This window comes from Polyodon spathula, chromosome 17 (assembly GCF_017654505.1).
Source record: "Polyodon spathula isolate WHYD16114869_AA chromosome 17, ASM1765450v1, whole genome shotgun sequence".
NCBI classification, from domain to species: Eukaryota; Metazoa; Chordata; class Actinopteri; order Acipenseriformes; family Polyodontidae; genus Polyodon; species Polyodon spathula.
The window spans coordinates 32416772-32433130 of NC_054550.1; the positions used below are offsets into that span (position 1 = coordinate 32416772).

The 16359-nt window shown below is 35.5% G+C and overlaps 1 protein-coding gene across 1 annotated transcript in view; it reads left to right on the forward strand.

Annotated features, from left to right (window-relative positions):
* The first annotated feature begins 577 nt into the window (after positions 1–577).
* LOC121329494 (steroid hormone receptor ERR2-like) overlaps positions 578–16359 on the forward strand; it is a 50400-nt gene continuing 34618 nt past the window's right edge. Inside the window, exons 1-2 of the mRNA XM_041275076.1 lie at positions 578–931; positions 15497–15906. Of these exons, the coding sequence (XP_041131010.1) occupies positions 882–931; positions 15497–15906 (460 nt within the window). The 5' untranslated portion in view covers positions 578–881. The remainder of the gene's footprint in view (positions 932–15496; positions 15907–16359) is intronic.

Genomic DNA, 16359 nt, shown 5'->3' on the forward strand with positions numbered 1-16359 from the left:
AGATTATTTCTGTTTTTAACATTGTATTATTTACTGAAAAATAACTGCTGTTATTAATACCAACAGGAAATAATTGCAGTGTTAAAAATAATTCCAGATGTATCCTGTCATTGCCAGCATTATTAATGCATTGTCACATTATTGGTCACATCATGTATTTGGCATTTAAAAAAATAACCTACAAAGGAAAATACAATCTACACACAATAATACAATACAAATGCAATACATTTTCCAAATTATTTCATAGATTTGATGTCAATAAAAACATAACTAACTTTTTAATTTTTTATTGTAACAAATTACAATTACAATAAAAAACAAAACAAAAACAAAAACAGTTTTTGTATAGGAAGGTGTCCAAATTGTCATTTTGCTCCTAATTATTTATATGATTAATAATGTCTGTGTTATCCAGTACCATAGTGTTTTCCTGCGTGAGTATTTCAATTGTGACTGGCTGTCCCCACGTCTCCTCCTCCCATCCCTGCCCGCCTGCCTGCCCACCTCTGCTCTGTCACTTTAAGTCCAGCCCCTAAGAGCCAGCCAGCAGCAGCTGTTCCATATTCATCAAGCCCTTCAGTCTTAAAGAGCCCTATCCTGACCATGGAGAGCTTCATTCCTCTCACTCTCTCTCTCACTGTCTCTCGATCTTAGCTCTCCCACTCTCTCTGTCTCTCTCCCTCTCTCTCTTTCACCCCCTTTACCTGTCTCTCACACATACATACACAAACATACCCATACATTCGCAGACAGGGGGTTTGGGCAGTGCTGAAAGTGGTTTCTCTGTGCCTCTGCTGCTCTCCTACCTTTTGGGGTGAATTGTTGTCAGTTCTTTCTCTTCCTCTCGCTGTGATTCCTGGAATGCTAAAACTGGACTGATGGATATTTCAGAACTTTGTATCCCAGACCCTATCAGCTATCACAACCAGTAGGTGCACTTCTTCTGTTCTGTTCTGTTCTGTTCTTTTTCTTTTTCTTTTATAAATGTTTGCTTCTTCCTTGGATGAGTTGTAGTGGACCACACGCAACTTCTTCTTGTAAGAAACAATGATTGATCTCCCTCTCTCTCTGTTTCTATTCCAATGACGTGGTTTTGCACAATCTCTATACAATAGGTAGCGGCAGGCTCAGCTTTGTATCTGTGTTGAGTTTCAAGTGAGTTGTTAAGAGAACAAATGAGTGGTTTATAGAAACATCTATAGCGCAGAGAAAGGAAAATTGTCTTGCAACTCAAAACTCTTATTTTGAGCAATGAATAAGTGAATAAATAACAAAACAGACCCCAGTCCTCGTTGTGTCTGCGTTCTCTTTGGGAAGCCTGCTGTTTCTTCACGGATAACAATGAATTATGGTCTGAGTAAAGGGGTTAGCGCTGCGATGCGTATTACAATAGCAGAGGAAGTTTTTTTCCGGCTTGTCCTGTGTTTCAGCTTGGCTCTCAGTGTGATGTGAAATAAATTCAAGCAGATTAGACACACTGAATAGACTAGATAATGAGCGGAGGATTACACTTTCAGAATATTTGCACACAGTAAGATAAATGAAGGCACCTTTAGCCCTGATTTATTCTGAGTACCAGCTGAATTGTGGTTGAACAGATTTCCTCTGAGTTTGTGTAACATCACAAAGCTGCCAGCTGAGGAGAGTTCGGCAGTTTTAAAATGTGTATTTTAGCATTGCGCTGCTGATTGGTTTAATTTAATTTGCCATTTGGAATCATATAAGAAATTATATTAAAGTGTTTGTTAATGAATTGGTATTTCATAAAACGAAAAAACAGACTTGACTTGCAGCAAGATAGCAAGCAAAAGCATAAAAGTTCTAATAAAATGAAGTGTACAATATACAAAGGCTGCTGATCGCGTAACTTAACATGCAAAACAAGGAGCTCTTTGAATGGTCTTTACTGCTTGACCTTTTTTGTAGATTGTATGAGAATTGCAATGTTTTCAAGCAGTTTTATACATATATACCTTTATATTAATTGTTTATAACAAGAAATACTTTTAAATGTTTGTATAGCAATCTTATGATACACATATTTTCCCTTTGTGAATTCAATTTAAATATAAATTGGTTTGTTTTTGGCATAAGTTTAACTATTTGATATCAGCAGTGTTTTTTGTTTTTTTTTCCCAATTATGGTTTATTGTTCTGAAATATTACCAATATCAATCAAATCACCAATATCTAAAACAGATATTTCTTGTCTTTGCATAATTAGTGCACTCCTAAATAAACATGCCGCATGTACCACAAGTATTGCATTTTTTAAATATTGTAAGTATTTGCAATATACAATCTGATTAGGGAAATTTCACTTTTTTATGTCTAACATAACAATGTGAAACATGTATTTAAGCCTTGTTTAACAATGCAGTTGACAAAGAAACTTTATAATTACAGTAATTAGCCAATAGAACGAGTAAAGTGGAAATTAATTAAGAAACTGGCATTTTGGTAAATATTTTAGGATCTGGTGCCCCAGACATTAACCCTTGAATTTACCAGGGGCAAGAAATGCCCTTTAACCCATTATCTTACTTGCTGTAAATATGAATCCCATTTTATTCTGCTTTGTCTTTAATACTGCTCTGGATTAGAAGGGTTTTTATAGCTTTACACTTTTCACCCATGATATAAAATATATATTGTTTGGCTTAAAATCTTTGAAGAATTTTATTTTCAATAAATTGCAAAATAATTTTTTTAATGTGGTTTTTTTTGTGCTTTATTTTAATATTTTGCATAACCAGTATCTTACAAATATACATTGCTATCTGATTGTTAGCAATACATAGATATCAGGATTAAAAAAATAATAATTCTTGCATTTCAGTTGTTTACAAAAAATACAAATATATTCCATTTTTATTTCTCACATGGTGCAGATGTAAACTAGACTAACAACAACATATATCACTGATGTTTATATATGTTTAAAGCTTTTAATTAAATTAGACATAAATACATACATTTTGTAGCATATTTGGAACACATTTTAATATGTTAATAAAACACCAGATTCAATTTGAAGTGTATTTCAATGTTAGGGCTGACACTGCTAATCTATAGGACGATTTATAATAAGCAATATTAATAAACTATGCCCTGAGGTACAATTACATTTACAGTTTAAGATTCATTTTTTAAACTTGAAAAGATGTTTTTTAGGAACCGTTCTAAGAATACTATTCCACTGTACCACCTTTCACACTTCAGAAACATTTTTAAATACTTTGGTGAGTATCTCATTTTTTAAAGAAAACTGGTGGCGTGTGATGAACACTAAATAAAAAATGTTCAATGTTTTTACAATAAATGTCATTGAAATATGTGGCGCTGTTGTATGTTTTCTAGAAAAAAAATGCCATTGAATAACTAATAAATATACTTTTTAAAAATAATAATTCAAACAGCAAGGAGGTGCGGGATATTTTATTAGATATGTTTGGGGTTTGCTGGTTTTTATATAAAATTTAAAAAAAAAACCTAAAAGGAAGGTGATGTCAAAATAACATTTAAATAAAAACAGCATCTAATAATTGGGATTGTACTGATCTTGAAAAAATGTAATTAATGTGTAATTAAATATTTTATTTTGACTTGAAATGTAGTAATCTATTTTGAATGCTGAACTGTTAAATGCAGAGATAGTAACGTCTGCTATCATACGTTGTGCATTACACCTCTATATATAGGTGTATATATATATATATATATATATATATATATATATATATATATATATATATATATATATATCTATATATAGAAGTATAAATTTGCTGTTTCTATGCAGATTTACAAATGTGCTGAATATCTATGTTGTCATTTTAATTGTTACTATACAATAAGTTTTGCATCACCCTATAGAATTAACTCATTTTGCTTCATAAAGTCCAATGAAACCTGCTGAATAATGTTATGTTAACATATTGAATTACATACCGCTTTGTAGTTTTCCATATACTTAACGAAAAAAATGAAAAATAAAATATGACATTTCCAAACCTAACAGAAAGAAATACTATATTACTATTGTGGCTTTCTTTGATTACATGATGTTAAATAAAATATATAAAAAGGAGTTTGAAATTTGATAGAAAATCAACTCGTAAAATGGAATTCTAATGCGTGCTAGGGAAAGAACTGTTTTACTGTTTATGATTATCTATAGAGAAGAGTGTTTATCCAAAGCCAGGTACTTAAATATAACGTAAAAACCTTATTAAAATTATTATTAAAACCCTGAGTGGTTTAATTGGCTTTTGGTTGTCTGATATGTAATGATCGAAGGGGTGACTTTATCGTTGTAAATTACATGTTGATATTTAGATACTTCTAACATGGTCCAGATGTTTAAATAATTAAAGCACTACCAACAAACCTAAAATATCTCCTGAAATGTTTTTGGTTTACAAATGACCTTTGAAAGGAGAACGGTTACATATAAGCTTCGGTGGAGCGCGGTACTCAATATACCAGGAATTCAGGAATGTCTAACATCTCAAAAACAATTCTTCACTTGATTAAATTCGACTTCCTACACATCTTTATTCCAGGATTCACAACAAGTTCTCAATGTGCATTTATAATTACTATCCAGTATTTCTTAACCGGTTAAACAAGACACAGAATATATATGCTATGGTGAAGAATACTTTTTAAAAAATGTATACCGTTCTGTATCAGTCACAAGTCATTTAGAATACAGAGATTGCAGATTAATATATCTTTTTCTCCAAATGTATTTGATCTTAGTGCCTATGATGCCAAGAGGTTTCTTTTCAACAGAATGTACAGTAGGCCCTTGAATCCAGCTTGTTTTATATACGGTGCCTGGTCTGTATGTATATATGTTTTTAGTGAGTGCAATTTATCTAAATGACAATAAAGTCACTATAGGAATCAAAATCCATTCTTAATTAGTAATTACTGAAGTTAAGGGGCAAGATTATTTTGTAAAGCATGTATCTGTAATGAACTAATCATACTGTATGTAGATATCATTGGGATCCTAGTATACTATATGTACAGCCTTCTAGTTCCAAATATATCATATAACATTTTTTTTTTTTTTTTTTTTTTTTTTTTAATTGAATATGCGAGATGTATATTTAAAATGCTGTCTATTTAAGATTTAGTGCGGAGCTTCCATATGAGAAAATAATTTGTTAATACTGTATTAAGCTTCTTATAAGAAATTATATAAATTATATATATAATTTTTTATTTTAAAAAGGAAAACTGCTGTGTATGAAAAGGTAATGTAGATACACAAAAATATATGTGTGTGTGTGTGTGCGTGTGTGTGTGCGTGTGTGTGTGTGTGTGTGTGTGTGTGTGTGTGTGCGTGTGTGTGTGTGTGTGCATTACACAGCAGTGTTAGACAAAAACAGTGGTAGCTTGCAGGAATAAAATATATTGGAGAGTTGTGTTGATATCAAATATTTTTATGTAATGTTGTTATGGAATGCATAGAGATCAGAGTAGAGTTATTTACAAGTTAGTTTAAAAACAGAGAAAAGCAATCCCATTAGTGTATCTCAAGTTAAAAGCTCTTTGTGAAATTACAAAGTGTTCCTTTTTATTGAAGGTAATCACATTTTTGTTGTCTTCCTCAAGATGGTATCGGAGGTTCAGCCAGTGGAGAGTAACTGATTCAGTCCTCACAGACGCTCTCCAGATGGGATCAGCTGACAGTAATTTAGTTTCAGAATTCATTAGTGAAACAAGCTTTTGGGCACGATCAGAGATCTTGGTATTAGCTGGGGTCCTGGCTTCAGTGTCCACTTCAAATAGTGACCACTGGCTATTTAATTAATGTGAGTAAACAGAACAGACATATCTGCAGATCTGCAGTCATGTAACTGGGGCATTAGGGATTTCCCTTAAAACCTAGTGTTTAAATTGACTTTTACACTTAGCAAGGTTTCCGTAAGAAAAAATCTAAATGCATCGCTTTATTTAAATCAGGGTTTATTTTCTCATTTGTTATAATGATTATATCTACCATGTTCACCCCATTTTATTGACAGCTTTATAATCTATACGTAGTAAAGAAAACCAGCTGTAATATAAAAACCCACACTGTTTAAGATTGTGGCTTACGTTTTACATGCTAATCGCACCTTATGGTGAAACCAGTGAATAGCAGTCTTTTTCAGGCGGGATTTCAAATCTCATAGTAATTGCACTCCTCCTCTGAAGCTCGTGCCACAAAGGAAGACCTGAATTCCACCTCTCTGTAAATTGAATATCTATTGAAGGAGATTGGGATCCGAGATTCCTCAGTCAAACAGGCTTTAGCTTAAACTTGCTAATCCACATTTACACATCTGTGTACATCTTGTCCTTTGAACAGTAAACCGGCAATTAGCGAGTCACCAGGAAAGATGTTATATTTTTTTAATTGTAACAACATTTACTTTTAGAATGCTGTCTTCTATATATGATTGTATAGTACTATAATATATAGCTAGCTAGATAGATAGATAGATAGATAACTTCATTGACAGAACTGGCCAAATGATTCCTTTCTGAATCATTAGCAGGTTGCATTTGTAAATCAAATGTAACACTTAAATGTAATCATCAAGCTAATTTGTATCAACAGATGGAGTATTTCTGTGTAGTCTACTGCTGAGAGCTAATCCCTCCAGTTTTGCGACCATGCCTACAGTCCACCCTTTACCAGGCTAAATGTGTCAGTGTGTTCCATGCATACAGAGGACAGCCCGTGAATCTATATGTGTTGTTTTTAATATTTGTATTTACTGTATAAAGGATAGGAGTCAAAGAAAGGTGCAATTTCAGTCTCACAAATCTTAGGGCCATTGTGTTAAACAACTTGCTTCACTCCCAAAGCACCACTTGACCTCAGAAAGAGTTTCGTTCAGATGGCAAAGCTGCCTGCACTCCCAGAGGAGCCTTCCACTAGAAAAGTGCATCATAATAATAGTAATAATAATAATAATAATAATAATAATAATAATAATAATAACAACCTTGTATTATTTATAATATAATAATGGCTTTAAAATCATCATGAGTTAGTCTTTGGGGTTCTATTAGGTAGCCTGGCATGCTGATGCCACAAAAGCACTTGCTGTGCAGTGGTGTCACCAGCACAGCACAAGCATGTCAGCAATTCTCTGTTAGCTATAATAGAGGGTGGCTGTCTTGATTTACAGTTATAGTTACACCTAGGCATTTTCAGGAATCTGGTTAGAAGCCAAAGGTATACAGCCAAATAAAAAGTTAAGATGCCCCATAAATTAAAAGCAGAAGGGCAAAGTGTCCTCTATGATTAGTGTATTTTTTTCTTCAGAAATTGAGAAAATGGCATAGAACTAACTTAAGTATTTGTCTCTTAATTATTACAGATGCTCTTGAGATTAATGTTCTTATTGAAGCCTCAGCCAGTGCTATTGTTACATACTGTACTTGCCAGGCACTTTAAAATTAAGTTAAAGCTGCACATTTGCACCGAAAATAGGACCAGTAAAATCCATTTCTGCCAAGCGTTAGATAACGGCTTCCTGGAAAATAAACTGTTGTCATATTAATCCATCTTTAGATTTTTTATGGAGGAAAATGAGAATAAAATATCAACTGATTGAGTAGTAAAGCAAACATCACATGATAATCTGATGCAAGGAACTGTCTGTGATGAGCACGATTTCATTTTTAAGGTGTCATTGTAACTTTACCTAAAGAATTATAAATCAGTTATTACACAGTAAGACTTCTGTGTGTGGAAACAATTTAGCTGTGGAATTACTGTGCATTACTGTTTGCAGACAGATCACGGTAACAGCTGGCATCAGGTACTATTTAAATATCAAGCATGTCTTCTAGTGTAACAGTGTTTCAAGTGGAATTGTACTCTAATACTCTGGTGATATAGTTATTCTTACTCGGAATTAAGCATTACTGATAATTGGTTCTATTATTAACAGTAAAGTGAGCATTCTGTGAAGTTTTTGGCAGTTTTCTCTGTAGGGCTTAACACATGAATATTTGATCTCATGTCTGCATTTATCATAACAGGATTGTCCAAATGGAAACATTTAGTCAGAAACAAAACACTCTCACAACACAAGGGAATGATTTTTTATAACCCCCCCTCCCCCCTCTTTTTACAGGTAATAATAGAATATTTAATATGCAACATTTAGTCGGCGTGTTATTGCTTGCAGTTTGTGATCTTTACATACCGCAAGAAATTCAATACCTTTATAATTATTTAAACAAATAGTTCTGTCTTATGTGTATCTTCTCAGTCAAATGCCACCTGGTCAATTATCTGAGTATCTTTCTTGAATAAAATGCCACGGTAAACTGAGTAATAATGTATAGTGTGTGTATTTACACATTAAAGACAGACGACGTGCTTGAGCCAGGCATGCAGGTGTTTATCAGCGAATGGTATTGATATCGAGCGTGCAGTCGTTTGAAGGTTATGTTTCTGAACAGTAATTGAAATGCAAAATAACATTAGGATCGATGGTTAGCTCTGTTTATTTATGAAATCAATATCGAAACTGTCCTTCACGATACTCCCTCTGATTCTAACTGACAGTTTAACCAAGTACGCGATGTACACAGCTATTCAGTGACCTCTGATTGGCTCTTGTTCACATTTTGTTTTTAATCTTACTCAGAAATGGAAGGGTTGACATTGGTTTGTATTTTATTGTCTGCACTCGGGGGTGGTGGTGGTGGTGGTGGTGGTGGTGGGGGAGGGGTATTCTTTCAATGTGGGAATTCACAGGTGTGGACATTTGTTTAGACCTCTAAGTGATGCTGGATTGACATTGGAGTTAGATGGGACAGTGTGAACCCATCACAAAGCACTATGGGGCGCAGTGGCATCACAAGCACATTAGTGTTGAAAGTGCTTTGGTTGCAAGAATAAAGCAACACAGATGAATTCAATGTGAAGTAAAAGGTATTTAGTAATTTACTGACCCTCGATGAACCCCAAACAGCTGTGTTCTGCAGTTTGCTGACGGCAGGGTTTTATTTTATTAATGCTCTCCTTTGGAGAGTGTGGAAAACCCTTGGACTCTGTCTATAGGCCGGGGTAAGGTCTGCCTGATTAGCCTGCCATTAACACTCAAAGAGAACGAGAAATTCACAGGCACTTTTATATGCTGAAAACATTTCTCCCTGTGCTACAGAAGCAACCTGATTCAGCTGCATTGTGAAACAGTTTTTCAGTCGGTCACAACAGATGCTCCAGTGACCCTACTGCACCTTTTGCGGTACGTGTCTTACCCTTGGATTCTGAAACTGTAAGAAGCAGGATGTTTGGATGCACACACAGATGTTATTTATTTCTATATTATACAGGCGATATACTGTATACAGTATTAACCTTATGTATTATATACCACAGAATAGATTGTTATTTTACAAAAGTTCTCAAGGGAATCAAAAGATTTCTCTAACAATTCAATGTTAAAGGAGCTATATTTTTCAACAAAAATCTTACATATGCTATAAACTTTCTTCTACCTAGTAAAAGTGTTTGTTACTGAAAAATACATAAAATAGTCTTTTTTTTTGTTTCAGTCATCCAATCAGATATTGTACATGCTCAGATAAGATCATATAACAATTATCAATAGTACGATTTCCCACAATATGCCTCAACCCCAGCGAATATCTCTATATAATGTTCAATGACTCTAGTATTACTTTCATTTATGATAAGTTATTTTCAGACTTTTATTTCCAACAGTGATGGGTGTTTACCAGCACTTAGGCCTTCAAAGTTACAATTACAAACCTGTGTAATTATTGCATGTAAGGAACTAGAATACAGTTTGTTCTCACCCTGATAGATTCACCTGTGGGTGTGAGGATAGGTTCTCCTGCACGGTCAATCACACTGATCTGAAGAGCTCAAGCATTTTTCAAAATGTGTAAGTGCAACAGTTACTTTTAAAACACTGGCGTTTATTTTAGTTTGTCTTTCTAAAAGTAAGCAGTCTATATTTACACATACAAATACATTCATTTGTATTTATTTATTAATTTAAATCATCAGCGTATTATTTTTGACCATCACAATATAAACAACAATCACAACAAAATATTTGCAAAAAAAAAAAAAAGGAAAATCTCACGAGTCATGCGGATGCCAAGAGAGAGATGTATGTGTGGATTGCCCCTTGAAGGAGACCCATTAATTTCAACAATTTCCCCACAGTTTAATTAATCCTGAATCGAGTTGTGCTGTACGCTGGGTTATAAATCACTCAGGTCCACTGGAGTTTTTATTACTATCGCTATTTATGGGAGAGGAGAGGGGCGAGATGGAAGAGAAAGGGTTCAAATGTGAAAGATCTACATTGGGACATAGCCTTTGAAGGGTGTGAGTCATGCTAGCATTGCTATTACTGTCCTTCTTCCTTGACCCCGAGCACAGCGGGGTTGACAAGCTCAGCCCAGACGACCACCTGAGTTATATCTGAGACTGCCCCAGCAGTCAGAGATGTCATCGCACAGGCTCTCAGATGGGGAAAGAGAATGCTTCTTGACATTTCCTTTTATTCTATTTTCAACCATCAATTTTGACTTCTCTTTTTTTGCTTTTGCATTCTATTCAATCTGCACCTCATTAAGCACTTAAAGAATCAGTTGTCATAGTTCTGGAATGTAGATACCCAAACTTCTATTGTCTGAAACATTGCAATTCTAAGTGGAAGAGGCAACCAGATCAAAAAAAAAAAAAAACATAAACGATGCTGTTGCCCTATAACTTTAAGATACCCTTCAGCCTTGTAGTGGATTATGCTACTTGGTCGCTGCTCAGCTACAGAGGCCCAAAGAACAATCTGCTTTACCAGGTATTCTGCAGGTTATTTCAAGTCTATGACAAGCGGTACACAGTCACAGGTGCTGTGGTAGATTTGTCAAAAATCTGCTGTTCAGTGTCCTGAACCGAGTCGGCACCTGCTTATAACTGCAAGTAAACCACAACAGATTTTACTTTTTCAATTCAAATGAATGAAAGAGGCCACTTGAATAAGCAACCATTATTATTATTATTATTATATTATTATTATTATTATTATTATTATTAGTATAAAATAGCATAGAGATGACAAGCACATGTGTATTTCATGCATGCACTTATTCATTATAAAATAATTTTCAAAAGCCAATTGAATTTGAGTGGAGTGAGCAGTTCTCTGTTACAGTGACAATTCAAAGTAAAGAAAACAATACATACTCAATGGAATTTAATTAACATTTTATAAGACGGTTATCATTACTCAACTGTCCTCTGCGATTATTTTAATAAACCAGACCTAACGTCTAATATCAATACTGCAAGGCTGCAAAACATCAATCATGTAACAGTGCACTTTAACATGATGTAGAACTACTGGGGGCTTATCAACAAGAAGCAGAACCTTACTGAAGTGCAGTAATACTGACTGCATTTCCGTCTGTCTTAACAGCAATTCACTTCAAATGCGATGCCTGCGTTTTAACATGGAAGAGATTCATTCTTTTTACTCGCCCTATGGCCCAGCCAGAGTGTATAAATAAAGTTGTGTTTAAAAAGTATTTTTTTAAATCTCAGATTTATGTTTTGTTTTTGTTTTTGTTTTTTTACAAACTGCAATTTTAAATCAATTAATAGTTTAAGCTGAAACCAAACATTACTACAAAAGCTTTAGAGTGACTCACTATAAGTGTGTATACATTTTTTTTTTTTCAAAAAGAATAACGTAGTTTGTATATTCATTATTTGCTTTATGGTATATCTGTAGGCCTGTACACTGGGTACTTTATTTGCATGCCATCTATCTGAAATTCATAACACAACATTCAATTAATAGGGTTAATTGCTGCAGCATTGGCCTTTTTATTATCTTTCTATATTTTAGTTTCATTTTTACTTTTTTTTGCAACGCCACAATCTCCCCTTTTTGCTGATGAACAATATAATTTATGATTTGGGCAGGATGGGCCCTTTGTTTAAAGCAGATAGAGTTTCCCTAAACAAGGACAGCCTATCAGAGGAAGATTAATGAACTAATTTCATGCATGACTCCATGGCTCTGTCCTGCTGTATACCAAGTCAACCCGTGATTTACGCTGGACCTCATACAATGGGCTTAACCCCTAAAAATAATGTTTCTTGAACTGCTAAATACACCCCAGAACTAGCCCTTTAAAACACTATCGATTTACCTGCAGTAATAATAACTCTAAAAACATGATTACTTTCAATTTAACTAAGAAATCACTTTGACAATGTACAGGATCATGGAAAAGTCTTTCATAAACATACTGAACATACATTGTAAGTACACTTCTCTCTGGTAATCTTGAATCAAGTATTACTACCAGTTCACCATAAGAAATGAGCTCATTTATAAAAGTAGGCTCTTTACTGACTGGTCTGAAACCATAACCTTTCAGTAAATAATACAATTAAAAGATGGCCCCTAAACGTGCATCTTATATAGAATCTTACTTTGTTTTTTGGACCAACCTGTCTTCCCAATTTGCATTACTTCATGTGCAAAAAAATGCCAATTATCGAATACACCACTAAAAGAAATGTTGTATCCAGTCCAGTAATGACATTGTATACTTTAATCCCTTTGATTACTTAGGCAGGGATATTTAAACTGTTTCTGTGGTTTCCAATATAAACACAAAGTCCACACATGAGAGAAAACATCCAATTTAGATTATGAATAATCAGAATGTTCTACAGTAATACTAGAAAAAAAAGAAAAAAAAGAAAAAAAAAACGCTTTCAGGTGAACAAATACATTTAAAAAATGTTGAGTGTTATCCAACCTATACATCATCTATTTAATAAGGGTATGGGACACTTAACCCGTGTTATGATAAAATATGAGGCTTGAAACCTTCCAAGCGTATTAATATTGCACTAAGAATAGGCAGCCGAATGCCTTTATTAAGAAAAGATCAATCGATCAGGATTCTGGCAACAACAGCGCTATCTTGTAGGCAGTTTGAAACGGGTCTCATGTTGAGGCGCTGAATGACATCATTGCTTTATAAAGACACGGTGACGTAGCTGGAGGAGCTAAATTTACTCCTTGTTGGAGATGGAATAACTTAATTGTCAGGGCTTTGCACAACCAGGTCCCCCTGTGGTAATCCGGCACCATCTCGAGGCTGACCAGAGTATCGATCAGGGCACAGTCCAGATGAGCATGCACAAACAACACGCTTCCTCTCCCATTCGGACTCCATTCCCATTTATGTTTCTCCTTTCTGCTTTGCAAGCCTTGGAATCATAAATCTTTGTCAGCTTTACATATATAGTGCGTTTGATAATAAAGAGGTCTGTTCTGTCTCCTTTCAGTATTAAGCGACAGACAAATGAATAGAGCCCTCTATTAGGGGCGTCCCCAGCACAGGAGATTAAAGTGGGTCTCACTGGAACAGAGGCAATGCATTTTTTTCATCATCAAGAACCCACTTCATAATAAATCTGAAGTCGTCAGTTCCCAGCATCAGATGATATTAACCCCTTTGGCTAATATCTTTTAAATAATAAACCCCCCTCCCCCCCCACACACACTATTTTAGTAAGAGTTATCAGGGTTAGCCAAATAAGTATTAATGGAGAACTCTGCTTTTATTTCTGCAGGTACAAAAAGCTGTGTCTGTTATATTATGCTATATTTTTTATTTAAAGCTTACGCTCTCCAGCGTAGTATCTCTCGGATCCACAGCCTCTCCAATATTTCCACTCAGAAAAACTGAGGGGCAGTTTGGAAGAGCATTAGGCTGTCTAATCTCAGTCACAGCAGTATGAGCAGGATATTATTCGGGCAGGGAAGTGTGGTTACAGGGGCCAGGTGGAATCAGATTAAAACTGAACTGCGCATTATGCTTTGTACTCTGACCACTCAACATGAACCTTGATTGGTAAAGAGAAACAAAAAAATATATATATATTTCTTTGTCGATAAACAGAGTTAGCAGTACAGCTCAGGGAAGTATTCAGTTGCATGCTGAACAATTAGGCCATCGTTGGATTAGTGCCCTTTCCATAGGAGAGGATCAGCAGGAGTACACATGTTGTAGAAGCGAATGTTTTTTTTAATAAAACTAATATCTTTTAAAGGAAATAAGTTATGCATTAAAAAATGAATAATCCAGTCTTATGTTAATGTACATGCAAAGCTTAGGCTATCAGCTTGTGAAAAACTTAATAGTTTATTAGGATTTGACCATCCTGCAATCTTCTATTAAACAGTATGGACCAAGATCATTCTTCTGGAAACCCTGCTCCACAAGAGATATTTAGAGCTCCAATGAATATACATGAACGCTAAGAGTGACACCCGAGAATGTGATTTAGTGTGACGCGATGACCCCGTCCGTGTTAATTACGTTGGCCTACTGACCTCCAGGCCTGTGTTAGTGTGAACCCACCATCACCCAGACAGACAATTAAATCACAGTGGAATGGGAGAACACGAGGAGTCACTTCTCAAAGTCCTTCAGTGTCTCCTGGTTTGGCGACGGCTGTGGGCGAGTGTTTGACTTTCAAGGTGTTACCTTCTTGTCACTCTGTAATTGTCTCACAAATCCCAAATCCCAGAACTATCAGTTCTGATAGGCTGTCACGATGCAGCTTCAGTCTGGGAGGTTATTAGTACTTTGATTCTACAAACTGAAGTCTCGTACGGTACAGCAAGAGTGTGACATTAAAGGCACAGCATCTAAACCACAAAGCCTTTTACTCCACTTATCATAACATGGACCTCTGTTCCGCGTTCATTTAACAAAAAGTCATTAAAAATGCCAAAGGAAGCTAAAATCTGAGTATATTTCTCTGGTGGAAATGTATGTTTAAATATTTTCATGTTTCAATTTGGCAGTCTTCCTATCAGAGTACATCTTCACATATTAACACTGAAGTACACTTGGTCCACTTTTTTTTTGTGTTTATACATTTTTTGGGAATGATAACTAATATGGGAAAGCCAGGATTTCTACTTGTTAAAAATGAAGTTGCACATCACAAGCTGCGGCAATCACACGTTGTATTTCTCAGGCTGTACTCCTTGACATTTGCCATGGTGTGTTTCCACTGAGTGGACACTAATGAAAGACTACCATGTTAGACTACAGAAAGGTTAACCACAGTCTACTGCAGTTGAAACACTTCCCTGCCGTTTCCTCAGTGTGAAGTGGCACTCTGTACACCACTGACAAAGACAGGAGGCAAACCATGTTGATTTCTAAAACTGACAGCAGGTGGAAAGTCGTGTTAGTTTTAACATTCATAAAACATTACAATAAAGAAAAGCGAGAACTCAGTGTAGCCTTTTTGTGAGAGGCCCTTTAAATGCTTTATATGTTGCATCTGGAAAGGCTGCAGGGCTTATGTTTTCATTGTATAGAGTGCATGTTTCTCTACAGTAATTATATATTTTTTTTTTGTGTTTTTTTTTTGTAATCAAATTTGCAGGCTGCTTAACAGAATGGCCGCTGATGACCGACACTTGACCTCAAGCTGCGGGTCATACATCAAAACAGAACCGTCCAGTCCTTCATCCGTCATCGACACGGTCAGCCACCACAGTCCCAGCGGCTCCTCTGACGCCAGCGGGGGATATGGCATCGTCATGAACGGTCACTCCAACGGCCTTGACTCACCGCCCATGTTCACTGCTACGGGGCTAGGGGGCGGGGCCTGCCGCAAGCGCTATGATGACTGCTCCAGCACCATCATGGAGGACTCTTCCACTAAGTGCGAGTACATGTTGAACTCCATTCCCAAGAGACTCTGCCTCGTCTGTGGAGATATTGCATCTGGGTATCACTATGGCGTGGCCTCTTGTGAGGCCTGCAAAGCCTTTTTTAAAAGGACAATACAAGGTATTTCTATTTTGTCTTTCAGAAAAACACACAGACCACAACTTTTACACATTTTTTTTTAAATGTATTTATTTGTCATTAAGTATTTTGAAGTGATTTGAAGTTTAATAAGAAGAGGAGCTAGTTGAGCTGCTGCTTTAGCTCTATGGCAGATCTTTTTGGTAGACAAGCTTGGTATATACTGCCCATTTCAAATGATTTCTGCCAACCCCCCTATCAGCGAATGGATAATGTATTATGCATGGAGGTAAGCCTGACTTGCATGAGGTGTACCGGCTTATAGACACTGTAAGAACTGGAAGTGTTAAATTATCTTGAAACAGTATAGTATGTACAGTACCAATATCTTGATTTGTTATGTAATAATGTGTACAAGTTAAGAACTGAAGGTTATTTTCTTTAACCTTGAACACTTAACTTTTCTTTTGTTTAGCCTTTAATTCAAGAGAACAT